The 14202-nt window shown below is 32.1% G+C and overlaps 2 protein-coding genes across 2 annotated transcripts; one reads left to right on the top strand and one right to left on the bottom strand.

Annotated features, from left to right (window-relative positions):
- Positions 1-3823: 3823 nt before the first annotated feature.
- On the bottom strand, positions 3824-10559 carry LOC145307211 (uncharacterized). Its single transcript, XM_080149591.1, has 9 exons — positions 10457-10559; positions 9764-9811; positions 9105-9146; positions 8601-8657; positions 7311-7367; positions 6778-6864; positions 6553-6596; positions 5839-5889; positions 3824-4218 (listed from the first exon to the last, which is right to left on the bottom strand). The coding sequence occupies exons 2-9, from the start codon at positions 9809-9811 to the stop codon at positions 4122-4124; spliced, it is 483 nt and encodes a 160-aa protein (XP_080005717.1). The 5' UTR covers positions 10457-10559; the 3' UTR covers positions 3824-4121.
- A 2389-nt stretch (positions 10560-12948) lies between these two features.
- LOC145306916 (protein CFDP2-like) lies at positions 12949-14199 on the top strand. The gene has a single exon (XM_080149255.1). The coding sequence runs from the start codon at positions 12949-12951 to the stop codon at positions 14197-14199; it is 1251 nt and encodes a 416-aa protein (XP_080005381.1).
- The last annotated feature ends 3 nt before the right edge of the window (positions 14200-14202 follow it).

Below are 14202 nucleotides of genomic sequence, written 5' to 3' on the forward strand. Positions count from 1 at the left end.
TATACATATGGATCTCCTGAACACCTCAAAGAAAATTGTTTTTATGTAAAATTTACACACATGATATATTTTTGTGTTTTTTTATATCTGTATGCGTTTTTTTCTCTTCAACTATTATGCATTTTTTTGTCATTTTATTAAATACTCATTATCACAATAAAATACTCTTTTAATTAATGATAACAAAAAAACTTTACAATGTTGGAATATTTCTAGATTTAAAGGTGAGATTAGCTCTCTCTTCCCCCCACAAAAAAAAACTTATTCAAGGGGGGGGCCGGGGGGGGGGCTACTCTTACCAACTCTGCAAATGTTGAATGTTGCCTAAAGATTATTTCTCTTATTACTAGTCCCATGTTATAATATACAAAGGAGTTTTTACCAATGATTTGCAGAAAAAAATCTGCTACAAATTACATTATCTTAAAACCAAAGATTTTTAAAGCAAAATTGTAACAAAAAATACATTATTTTCCATAGGTGGATTCTTAAATAAAAATTAGGCTCGCTACTCGCTAATGAGGCAAAATTATTTTTGTGAAAAATCCTCCAAAATCACATTAAAAATCTACAAAAATTAAACAAAACCAAGAAAGGGTTATTAACATAAGATTTTGTTTAATTTTTGTATATTTTTAATGTGATTTTGGAGGATTTTTCACAAAATAATTCTGCCTCACCAGCGAGTAGCGGGCCCAATTTTTTTTGTTGAAGAATCCACCTCAGCTCAAGTCATTGACGAAGCCAAAAAACTAATTAAACTAGGTTTACAAAGCAAGTGTTTTGAAATAATGTATTGTCTTGAGCTATATACACCTGATAGAGCTTTTACAGAGCTTACATTTTAATTATTGTGAAAAGCGAAGCTTTTCTATGATTAGGGTCGGTCCGTCCTTTCGTCAGTAACGGATAGATTTTTTCGTTAATTTAGGCCTGTTATAATTATCCTATCAATTTCAAACTATGAATGATGATTCCTTTAGTAGTTAGGTACGATTTAGAAAGCATAGCAACACTATAATCCCTACCAGAATGTCCGTACGTCCATTTTAAACATGGTGATTTTTAACTTTTTTTTAACAACAATTTTTTATCTGATGTAATCATCCGATTGATCTGATTTTTGGAGTACTGATTCCTATTACAATAAGGTACAGTATTATAAGCTAATCATCTCTATAATCAAGCCCTTCAAAATATAATTTTGTCCTTAAAAACAGTATTTTGTATTTGAGAAGTTTTGCAAAAAAATTACCTATAATTTTGTAAAATCTCGTATATTTATATTTTGTATATTTAGTTCTGACACTCTTCAAGAGTTAATTTTCGTCCGTCATACCGTTTCAGAGCTTCGCTTTTATGGATGTTGTCAGACAAAAACACACTACCTGTTTTATGCTAGAAAGTATTATGCAATACAAAAATATACATTGTGTCTTAATAAAATATAATTAACATATCATTTTTTTAACAATATATTTAAAGTTTAAATATATTTTGATAACCTGTTTCAATGCTATAATCATACTTAAGCTTTAATGTTAGATAAATCTTTTTCTTGTATAATTATAATTATGACTTTTTAAACAATACTCAAACACTGATTGTATTATATTAAAATGTATAAAAGAAACTATGTATTCAAATAATAAATTGCTTATGTAATGTATTCTTTCTCACTCTATATTATAAAGTAGTAAGGTTTTTGTAAAGCTCAAGATCGTAAATTACTGGTTGATAGCCAAATTTTTTCATTAAGAATTCGTAAGGTTGCGTGATTTTTAGACGTTTTTTTAACATTCCACTTACTAATAAAATATTTTTTTTCCTGTTAAATCTATATTAGGTGCCTCCAGGGGCACTCGAGGGAAAGAAAGGAGGGAAAAGTCAACACATAATTCTCTATTTAAGAATTGAAAAGAATTTAAAAATTTTTCATTTACATTTGTAAGGTTGCGTGATTTTTAGACGGTTTTTAACACTTACTTTTAAAATATTTTTTATTAGCACCACCAAACATCCTAATGCGACATCTCTTAAGTAAAACCTTCTAAAAAAAGGTCGTATTTTGTAATGCAGGGATGTATCGGGTTCGAAACCATGCCGTTTGATAGCCAACACAGACTTTGGAAAAACTGTCAGACAGATTTTTTAAATTTGGCCCATGGATGAAGTTATTAAAGAAATATATTTCAGTTTAAAAATATTCCCCTGTGTTTTATCGCCATATTGGTTTTCATTGTTCCAATTGTTTCTTTCTTGTTAGTGGATTTTGTTTTAAAATTTTGGAAGATTTTTTTATTTCATAATTTTTTTTAAAAATTAAGACGTTTTACTTAAGAGATGTCGCATTAGGACGTTTGTCCCTTTAGGAGGTTTGTCGCACTATGAGGTTAAGGGCGTTTGTCGCATTAGGAGGTTTGTCGGTGTACCCACTTGTGGGAAAGGCAACACCCAATTCTCCATTTAAGAATTAAAAAGAAAAAAATATTAGGGGTTGATTTTTTCTTGAGGAATAATGTTAATGTCGTGTGGGTGAGTTGCACCTGGACTGAACAGTCAACTTGTCAACTCAAGGCCAGACTCTTGGTCCTTCACCTCATACCCGTGGTACAGTACATTGCAGACAACCAACCCTTTGATTGCACGATCTTTGTCTGGAGATCCTAACTGTGCATGGTAGTGAGTTGCGCCTGTTTGGGGCCAAGGCATTCCCCCTACTCAAACTCTTTGATGTCCTGTGCTGAACAGAGCAGGTAGGTACCATTTTTAACGTCTATGGTATGACGCGGATTCGAGTTTGCATCCTTCCCATCATTTCCCTTGACACTTTAATTAGGGCTTGTGGGTAATTTACACTTCAACCTGGTGAGTTAAGGTTTCGTGATTTTTGCCACGATATTATTGCGACTTTTAATGCAACCAAGGCATAGGACGTAGCGCTGTTTTGACAACGACACAATGAAGTCACATCAAATGCTAGGGACTTTTCAGTCAACCTAGTTTTCAAGGATGACTCCCAGTAGATGAACTAACAAACGCCACTTACACACTAGCTAGCTACTACACAATGCTAGTCCACAGGGACTTTTCAGTCGACCTATGACTGAGCAAAGTTTTTTCGATCACTAGTGTACCATGCCAAGGACCACCCATGCATACCTGATTTAGGGCTAAGGCTTCCCCCCTACCCTTACTCCAAATCTCTAACGCCTGAAGGAGCAGCAGTAGGTACTAATTTTTACATCTTTAGTATTGATGCGGTCTGGGGACTCAAATCTGACACCTCCCCAACAGATAAGTGGACGTTAAACCACTGAGCCATATCTGCGGGTTATGACATCATCCATAAAAGCGAGGCTATGAAACGGTAGGACAAACAAACATTAACACTTGTAGAGTGTCAGAACTGAATAATTAGAATAGAAATGTATAAAAGTCGAAACAAAATTGTAAGTAAATTTGTTGAAAACCTGCTTAAGTACAGGATATTGTTTAAGGACATATTTACATTTTTAAGACTTGATTCAATGAGTATAGAGGTGCTTTGTTTATAACATCGTACTTTATTGTCCAAAAATCAGATCATTTGGATTATCATATAACATAAAAATTTGCTGTTAAAGAAGTTAAAAATCAACATATCTCAATTGGAGGTACAGACATTTTGGTAACGATTATAGAAATTCTACAATTGATAGGACAATTCCAACCTGTTTAAATTAACGTAAAGAGCTAACTGTTTGTGACAGACGGACGGACTGACCCTAATCATAGAAAAGCTTTGCTTTAAAAAAACAAAATATAAGTAAAATGTGTTTATTTTAATACTGTTAATATCCAAATTGTATATATTATAAATCAAAGTTTTATTAAAAATCTGAGGGTTTTGGGGGAATTTGCACAAATGCATTTCAATTAGTGAACCAAATTTTTGCCCTTTTAATAATATCATATTTGAATTTTTACCATATAGTTTTCAAATTATCAAGATGTAATATTTTCATCCAAACTTTTTTTGGTGCCATATTGTTTAGTATTTACTTCCCAATGATTTTCAGAGTGGCTGGTTTTAAAGCCATACTTGAAATGCACTTGATGCAACTATCCCTGTTGTAGATTTATGTGAGATAATGGCAAAGTCCATAGCTCCAGTAGACAAATGAAAATAGAGAAATAAAGAGAGGTATTCCCTTCACTGCTATCTCTTCTCCAATTCTAAATAAAAAAAACATTCAAAAGTAGCCTAGACTTTGTAGATATTGTAGAGTCTAGATTGTGTAGATACTATAAAGTCTGGTCTGTGTAGATACTATATAGTCTAGACTGTGTAGATACTATAGAGTCTAGACTATGTAGATACTATATAGTCTAGACTCTAGACTATGTAGATACTTTATAGTCTAGACTGTGTAGATACTATATAGTATAGACTGTGTAGATTCTATATAGTCTAGACTGTGTAAATACTTTATAGTCTAGACTGTGTAGATACTATATAGTCTAGACTGTGTAGATACTATAGAGTCTAGACTGTGTAGATACAATATAGTCTAGACTGTGTAGATTCTATATAGTCTAGACTGTTTAGATACTATAGAGTCTATATTGTGTAGATATGATATAGTCTAGACTATGTAGATACTATATAGTCTAGACTGTGTAGATACTATACATCAACATCAACATCAAATATCTATTTCAGTCAACATATTAAAATACAGTAATAATGACAGATTAAGACTGTGTAGATACTATAGATTCTAGACTGTGTAGATACTATAGAGTCTAGACTGTGTAGATACTATATAGTCTAGACTGTGTAGATACTATAGAGTATAGACTGTGTAGATTCTATATAGTCTAGACTGTGTAGATACTATTGAGTCTAGACTGTGTAAATACGATATAGTCTAGACTACGTAGATACTATATAGTTTAGACTGCGTAGATACTATATAGTCTAGACTGTGTAGATACGATATAGTCTAGACTGTGTAGATACTATATAGTCTAGACTGTGTAGTTTCTATATAGTCTAGACTGTTTAGATACTATAGAGTCTAGACTGTGTAGATACAATATAGTATAGACTATGTAGATACTATATAGTCTAGACTATGTAGATACTATATAGTCTAGACTGTTAAGATTCTATATAGTCTAGACTGTCTAGATACTATATGGTCTATACTGTGTAGATACTATATAGTCTAGACTGTGTAGATACTATAGAGTCTAGACTGTGTAGATACTAAACATCAACATCAATATCAAATATTTATTTCAGTCAACATACAGTAATAATGACAGATTAAGACTGTGTAGATACTATGGAGTCTAGACTGTGTAGATACTATATAGTCTAGACTGTGTAGATACTATATAGACTACACTGTGTAGATACTATAGAGTCTAGACTGTGTAGATTCTATATAGTCTAGACTGTGTAGATACTATTGAGTCTAGACTGTGTAAATACGATATAGTCTAGACTATTTAGATACTATATAGTTTAGACTGTGTAGATACTATATAGCGTAGACTGTGTAGATTCTATATAGTCTAGACTGTGTAGATACTATAGAGTCTAGACTATGTTGATACTATATTGTCTAGACTGTGTAGATTCTATATAGTCCAGACTGTGTAGATACTATAGAGTCTAGACTGTGTAGATACTGTAGAGTCTAGACTGTGTAGATACGATATAGTCTAGACTATGTAGATACTGTAACTCTAGACTGTGTAGATAGTGTAGAGTCTAGACTGTGTAGATACTATAGAGTCTAGACTATGGAGATTCTAGATAGTATAGAGCATGTAGATACTAGATACCTTAAAGTTAGTTTTTTTCCATTTTTATCTGCTTCTTTATAATAACTTTTTCTAAATATAATTCATGTTAGTTATTGTATTCAAGAAAAATTGTTATTAGATTAAAATTATTGGTTGAAAAGCGGAAACAATTTTACCAAGTTTAGAGCAACCAATTAAGATTATATAAAGTTTAAGATAACAAATGAGAGCATGTTAATAAAACTTTAAAATTTACATTCTTATTTCTCCTGATATTTAGGATAGTTTTTTTTTGTAGCTCTTCTAAAATCTTACTTGTCTGTTCTACTATATATTCTAAAGTCTGATTCCACCAATAAGAGAATACTTAGGGAACATACAAGAGATCTCATTGGTTAAAATTTTGTACACATTTTGTTACGTTAGGGCATAATTTTTTCATTTCATTCGTATTATGAGTCAGATATAAATTGTCACATAATTTCAGAATTAAGCTGCAAAAGTTAAAAAAAATCTTTCCTTGTATAATTTGAAGCATATGACAAAACATATATTAAGTTAGTTATGGTATTCTTTTTGAAAACTTAGCTTTCTAAAAATTATATCCTCAAATAAATTCATCTCAAATTTTGTCGCCTGTATCTAGTATAAAACAAAATGTAAACAACAGATATGTCTGCAAAAATTTCCTTATTAATTTTGATGCGGTCAGTTGGACTATCTAGATATAATATGTCTATTGTTCTACTTTACCTGGCATCAACCATTTCTCTTTCATTTCTAGAAATCAACATCTCCTGAGATAAACAATGAATTTAAAGCTGCTGCTGCTATGTCATGCATGTGACATTTTAGTAGGGGGAAATAGCTTGGCTAATAAAAGGTACAATGTATCATGTTAAGACTTCTAGACAAGATCAAAGATGTTTTAATATGTTGAGATTCACTATATGAATGTTTTAATTTCTGTTTACTTACACTATTAGCATTGATGGTACTGATGTTAAATTTTGATCCAACTTCTTTTACTTGGATTTTATTAGGGCCAACTTTTCTTTCCTTCAACTGAAAAATAAAATAATGGATTCATTAACAAAGTAATGAATATATTTATTAAACTGAATGGCTATCAATTATTTCATTTTGTTCTAAAAATAAAATCTAAATCTTTATGTCCTAATGTTAATATAATAAAGTAACAGGATGTTTGTTTGTCTCTACTGAATGATCTCGCTAACCACTGAACCGATCAGGTTCTCCTTAACAGGGTAGCTTCTCATAGGTCCCTGGAAGGTTCATAACTTTTTTGGGAGAGAGTACCACCAACCTCCCAAGAGAAATCACAAAAAAAATTTGCGTGGAGACTTGAATGCAACAAAGACAATTATTTCTCAAATTTTATATTTGAAATAAAAAAATAAACATTTAAAGTGCCACTAGAGGCATCTAGGTGCATAGCCGCTAGTGTTAATATAAACTATTAAATCTAAATTCCTTAACATAATAATCACCTCAGGCTTGTAAACAAAAGGATTTTGAAAACCTTTTTTAGGTTCCATTTCAGTTTCCTAAAATATAAAAAATCAATATTTGTGGATAAACTTTTTTTCAAACTAAGCTTTTACACATTTAATTTTGCAACATGATGATTCCTGTAACAATAAGAAAGACAGTTAGTAATTTGTTTGAACTACAAATGACAAATTAAATATCCCTAGAAACATTGTAATAAACAAAAACATTTAGATTTTCCTTGTTTTTCCTCCCAAAAGGCCGCAATATCAAGACATAAATCTTCAATATTTTTGACATCTTTAGTTGAACACTGATCAGAATAGTGAATGGCGCATAGAAAATGTTAAGGATTGATAATCATATGATAAAGGGGGAGGTAGGTTGTGCTAAAATTCCGTTTTAAGGCTCAAAAACATTAGTAGAACAAATATATTCACTAGAAATAGATATATAAATTTTTTTTTATGTTTCTATTCAATAAGAAATAAACCTATTTAGTGAATAATGTCGTTCTACTACTGTTTTTAAGCCTTAAAACTAACACCTTTACGGAATTTTAGCACAACCTACCTCCCCCTTTATCCATGCACACACCCTTTTAAGGTACTCTTCGGTACTCTCTATGGTACACACTATGGTACACTTTATGATACACTCAATGGTACACTGTATAGTACACTCTCTGGTACACTCTATAGTACACTCTATGGTACACTCTATAGTACACTCTATGGTACACTTTATGGTACACTCTATGGTAAACTCAATGGTACACTCTATAGTACATTCTTTGGTACACTTTATAGTAAATTCTATAGAACACTCTATTGTACACCATATAATACACTCTATGGTACACTCTATGGTACACTCTATGGTAAACTCAATGGTACACTCTATAGTACATTCTTTGGTACACTCTATAGTAAATTCTATAGAACACTCTATTGTACACCATATAATACACTCTATGGTACACTCTATGGTACACTCTATGGTAAACTCAATGGTAGACTCTATAGTACATTCTATGGTACACTCTATAGTAAATTCTATAGAACACTCTATTGTACACCATATAATACACTCTATGGTACACTCTATAGTACACTCTATGGTACACTCTATGGTAAACTCAATGGTACACTCTATAGTACATTCTATGGTACACTCTATAGTAAATTCTATAGAACACTCTATTGTACACCATATAGTACACTCTATGGTACACCGTATAGTACACTCTATGGTACACTTTGTACACTTTATGGTACACTATCACCCACCTTTTTCTTATCTCCGCCAAGACTGATAGATTCTCCATGATGGTTTATTTTTCTGTCCTATTCAAATATTATTTTATTTAATAGTGCAAACAATTAAAATTAAGGAACATTATAAAATATCTTCAAATGAATTAGGAAAAATTTTCAAATTCATTAGAAAAAGGTTTTGAATATTAATTTGAATATTGTAAAATGTCAAACCAATACCTTTTAAAACAATTTTAAACCTATAAGAAGCAACAATATAAAGGAGAACCAAAGGTTAGCAAGATCCGTTGGTAAAGATAGATACATATAATGAATATCATGCTTCTTAAAAGAAGCTAATGTCCGACAGAGAATTTCAAATATATAAAGCATTTTATATACATAATTTTTCTATGCCTAATAAATAAAAAAAATCATTTTTCTCGAAACACCCTGTATGAAACAATACATGTAATTTTTGTACCGGTTTTGATCCAACAGATGAAAAACAGCTTCATGTTGTAAAAGTCAAATTACCTCATCAACTCGTTGTGAGTCCAGGAATGTGTGAAGCAATACCTGAAGTATATATATTTACTGGGGTGGGTCGATTTTGGATATTTTTATCTGAGACCAAAGCGGGAACTTGCACATATTTTTTATAAATATAATACACCTCTTAATGTTTTATCTTAGCCTAAAAACTACATATACATGTGTTACCCTACAGCCACCTAAACCCCCCAAAGTCACATCCGGACAGCCACCCGAACTAACCCAAGTCACAGCCAGACAGTTACCCAAACCACCCCAAGTCACAGCCGTGGTAAAAAAAATTAGCCAATGAGAGGCCACTATAAATTTTACCATTGGTCAATTACAGTGTATGCTGGTCTCTCATTGGCTAATTTTTTTACGTCATAATCAGAGTTAGACACTTTTACTAGGTTCTTATAATCTAGATATATACTTTCTAAATTAGCCAATGAAAAAATAGCGGAGGAACAATTGGGCAAAATGGGTTGTTTGTCCTTATCTTGGCAGGTTCGGGGCTATTTCAAGAAGTACCAGTGTAATTTACAGATCAACGTCAACTCCCTCTATGAATTATATTCAACTCCAGGAACCAACATGCAAGGTTAGGGACGGACAGACCCTAAATGTAGAGAACCTTTGTTGCCAAGGATTGTACTGACCTCAAAGAATGGAATGGACTGAGCAAACAGCAACCAAATGTCGATCATCTAAAAAATTACAAGCATTTTTCCAGTATGGCTTCCAAACCGATTAATATCTGGTGGATAAGAACAAGTTCTTAGCCAAACTGAAAATCCATGTATTGTATCATATTATATCAAGTTTTCTACGAATATAAAAATATACAAACATAATATTAAAAAGAGTTTTTTTCGGCATCTCCGGCCTAACAAAAATGGTTTTAATAACTATTCCAGTATGGCTTTGGAACCAGTTCTCAGCCATAATGAAAAATCATGTATAGAATTATATTATAGAAACTTTACGTGAATATTACTCTACATTAATAAATGTTCAATTGTCCTTCCTTCTTAATTTTGAGCTTCGCTTTTAAGGATGTTGTCATCCATGTTTATTTACATGCCAACCTAAAAAAGGCAATGCAAACATCTCGGACACTCATATTCCTAATTTTAGGGAAGCCTACTCAATGCCACACACTGACTCCCAAACATCTAGACTGTTGGTCATACAATTTAAATTTTATATATATTATGAAAAATTGTAAAGTACAGCTTGTACTAAGCAGTAGCCTGGTGTATTATTGTATGTACTGCTTCGTACTGTTTGTCCTTCCTTCTTAATTTTGAGCTTCGCTTTTTAGGATGTTGTCATCCTTTTTTTTTACCTACCTTGATATAAGCAGTTTTAGGTAAAGCTGTTGACACAGATATAAACAAGGTCGTCAACACTTGTCACATAATAAATCTTTTTTTAGTCCTGTTTTGATTGTCCTATCAATTTCAAACTTGAAATGGTTATTCTTGTAATAGTTATGTAAAATTTAAAATGTTAAGATTGTCAGAGAGCGAAGGGACTTTGGGTTATACTTGTCCCCAAAGTTTATAATAATATTTTGGCTCAACAAAGGACATAGGAATCTTCTGCAAATCCCTTATCCCTTATCCCTGATTGCATGTTTGTATAATTAATTTGAGAAATTTTTTACGTAGATTTCTAAAATATTGTTGATTTAAAAAAAAAATTATTATTTCTAAGTTTTTTTTAATCCAAAAATTTAATCGACACATATTGACAAGTTTCCGCTTTATGGAAAAAAAGCTATTGATAATTTTTGATTTAAACCGCTTCTTCAGAACAAGTAGCAAAACTAATTATTACATGTGTTCTGAGATATTAAGAAATTTCAGAAAGTGTATTGAGAGAGAGAGAGACAGAGAGAGAATAGAAAAGGGGGAAAGGTGTAGAAAGAAAGAAGGGGTGGAGTGTTCAAAATCTGTTCTTTTTTCTGCTAGTGAAAAGGTAGCTTTGTAAATAAAAAATTGTTTTAGTGTATTTAAATACATTACATTAAAAAAAACGTTATTTTATATATACATATATACTATATGAAGCTAGCTTTTTGACAGGAAAGTGAAAAAACCGTGAGATAGAACACTCCCCCAACTTTCAACCCCCTCCCCCCCCCCCACCACCAACTACTACATGGTTTTATTTTGGAGATAAATATTTTTTATCTAAATCTAAAAGTTTAAAAACTTTATATTTGCATTCTTATTTTCCTTTTTTTACTGTATGTAATTTTTAACCGAATTTAAATAATAAAATTGCAAATCAAATCTACAAAATATCACCCCCTTCAGACAGAGAAAGAGAGAAATCAAGAGAAAGGGAGAGTGGGTAATGGTTACGAAACTGAATGATATCCAGTGGATTAGAACCAGTTATGTTTTGATTGTACAGGAGGAAAGATGACTATGATACGATGCGATAATTGGGTGAAATATTCTCCATACAATGGGTTTATTATTATTAGATAAACAATCCTAATAAACTAATACAGTTTTTAAACATCATAATTTCCCTAAACAACTTTTATCCGAAGCTAAATTCAAATATTTTAAGTAAGTTGTATTAATCAATTATTGCAAAAATACCTGTCAAATTGTTAACTCTCAATTAAATTTTTTTTGTGGTGTGATTGTGTCTATGTATTATTCCTATTGGTCATATTAAGTGATTGGGGATTTAGACATCCTATCTATCGTAAAATATCTATAACTGTCCAGAGAGCGGAAAATAGTTAATTTTCTTTGATTAAATTTTTTGTTTAAAAAAAACATACAAATAATCAAAATTTTAAAAAACTAACACCATTTTTGAAATCTACATAAAAAAAATTCACAAATATATTGTACAAACATATTACAGGGATAAGGGATAAGGGATTTGCTGAAGATTTCCTAGGTCCTTTAGGGACTTTTTAAAATTTTTGATTTGTTGAGTGTCTAAATATTTCAACAACTAATAGTAATCTACAGAAGGGGCAATTTTGTGTATTATGTGGGTGTGCATCAATGTATCGGCCATTGTCTTATCTCTTTACACCCCTTGGTACTTTCAAATTCATTCAAATATTTTGTACATTATCATAATTAAGAAAGTTCAAGCTGTTTATCTTTTAGTAGAAAAGCTACTCTATAGTTACCATATCTGTCCATCCGTCAGTCAGTGGTCTGTCCGTAACGGTATGGTGGAAATATGATTTTCTCAGGTGCTATTCAAGATATAAGGTTTTGTGATCCTTGATTTTAACAAATGTTCTTTAAATCTCCTTGTCCGTATTCCCATCCATATTTTTTTTGTGCTTAACTACTTATGGATTTTGTCATCAATATTTTTTAATGCCTAACATTTATAATCTTTTCTTGTATTTATTCGAATCCGGTGGATTAGAACCGGTTCTCATCCATACGAAAAAATTATGTCTAGCATCGTATTATATTCAGTTTTCTACGATTATTAAAATGTACAATTAAAGATTGTACATTTTATATCTGTGGAAAGCTGTTTATAATATGATGCGAGAAATAACTATTAAACACAAGACGACATTTAAGTTTGATAATATTACGGGGTATGAGAGCTGTTCTTGCACAAAGTGTACCTGCCAGTGGTTCAAGGAAGTGGAGAGCAATACTGAAGGTTCTACCATGCAGGAAGGTCGCCACAGAGGATCCAGTCTAAACGCAGCTCACCCCCTACCCCTACGGGGGGTTCAAGAAGGGCTAACTCCCCATCTTGGTAGAAAAACATAGTTACTGAAATGTTTACGAATCAAAACCAAATATTACCTGACCAAAGTGCACAAGAAGCTTCAGAAATGGAGAACAGGATGGCTGGCTGGCAAACCCAACGTGGACCAGACAGGCATATGATCTTGAGCACAAGGTCTTCAGTTAGGATAGGGTGCTGGAATGTTCAAACAATGTTTCAAGCGGGGAAAACCGAAATAGTGTTAAATGAAATGAATAGGTACAATGTTCAAATTCTGGAATTAAGTGAGTCAAGGTGGATAGGAACAGGTGAAGAAAACCTCAGAGATGGTATCAAGCTACTCTACTCTGGTCACAGTCAACAAAATGCAAAACATACCCAAGAAGTTGCATTTATGCTATCTAAAAATGCACAAAAATCACTCAAAAGCTGGGAACCCCATGGACCAAGAATCATAGAAGCATTTTTCAAAACCTCCATGAAAAATATTAATCTGAGGGTTGTCATGTGCTATGCTCCAACAAATGAAGCTGAAGATTTAGCTAAAGACAACTTCTACAGTAAGTTGGAGAGTGTGATCCAAAAAAAGTACTCAGCTAAGGATATCCTTATCCTTATGGGTGATATGAATGCAAAAGTTGGAGACAATAATGATGGTTATGAAAGAGTAATGGGTAAACATGGCCTTGGAACTATGAATAATAATGGTGAACGGTTTACTGACTTTTGTCTGGAGAACAACCTGGTTGTTGGAGGCACTGTTTTTCCTCACAAAATAGTCCATAAATATACATGGACATCACCTGGTGACAGAGTTAGGAACCAAATTGACCACATCTGTATTTCCAAGAAATTCAGAAGATCTCTTTTAGATGTAAGAACTAAGAGAGGTGCAGATTGTAACTCAGACCATAACCTAGTCATAGCAAAAATACAGCTAAAACTTAAATTTATGAGAAATGAAAATTCCTACAGAGAGAAGTACAATTTAAATAAACTAGTCAATCCTGAAGTCAACCATGAATTTACATTGAAACTTACAAATAAATTTGCAATTCTGACAAATAACATAGATACGGATGACAAAGATGATGAAAACTCTACCAACAACTTAAATACTGTTGAAACAACATGGGAGTACATCAAAAAATCCTACAATGAAGTATGCAAAGATGTTTTGGGTAAGAAAAAAAGAGAGGAGGAAGAATGGCTTTCAGTTAATAGTCTGAATCTTATTGAACAGAGAAAAGAGTTAAAGTTAAAACTCTGCAACTCTGACAGCATGGAGTTCAAAGAATCCTACAGAATCCTGTCAAAAAGAATCAAAAAAAGTGTCAGGAGTGATAAACGGGACTAAATT

The sequence above is a fragment of the Acartia tonsa genome, chromosome 15, assembly GCF_053477335.1.
Source record: "Acartia tonsa isolate MP-2025a chromosome 15, ASM5347733v1, whole genome shotgun sequence".
Classification (NCBI taxonomy): Eukaryota; Metazoa; Arthropoda; class Copepoda; order Calanoida; family Acartiidae; genus Acartia; species Acartia tonsa.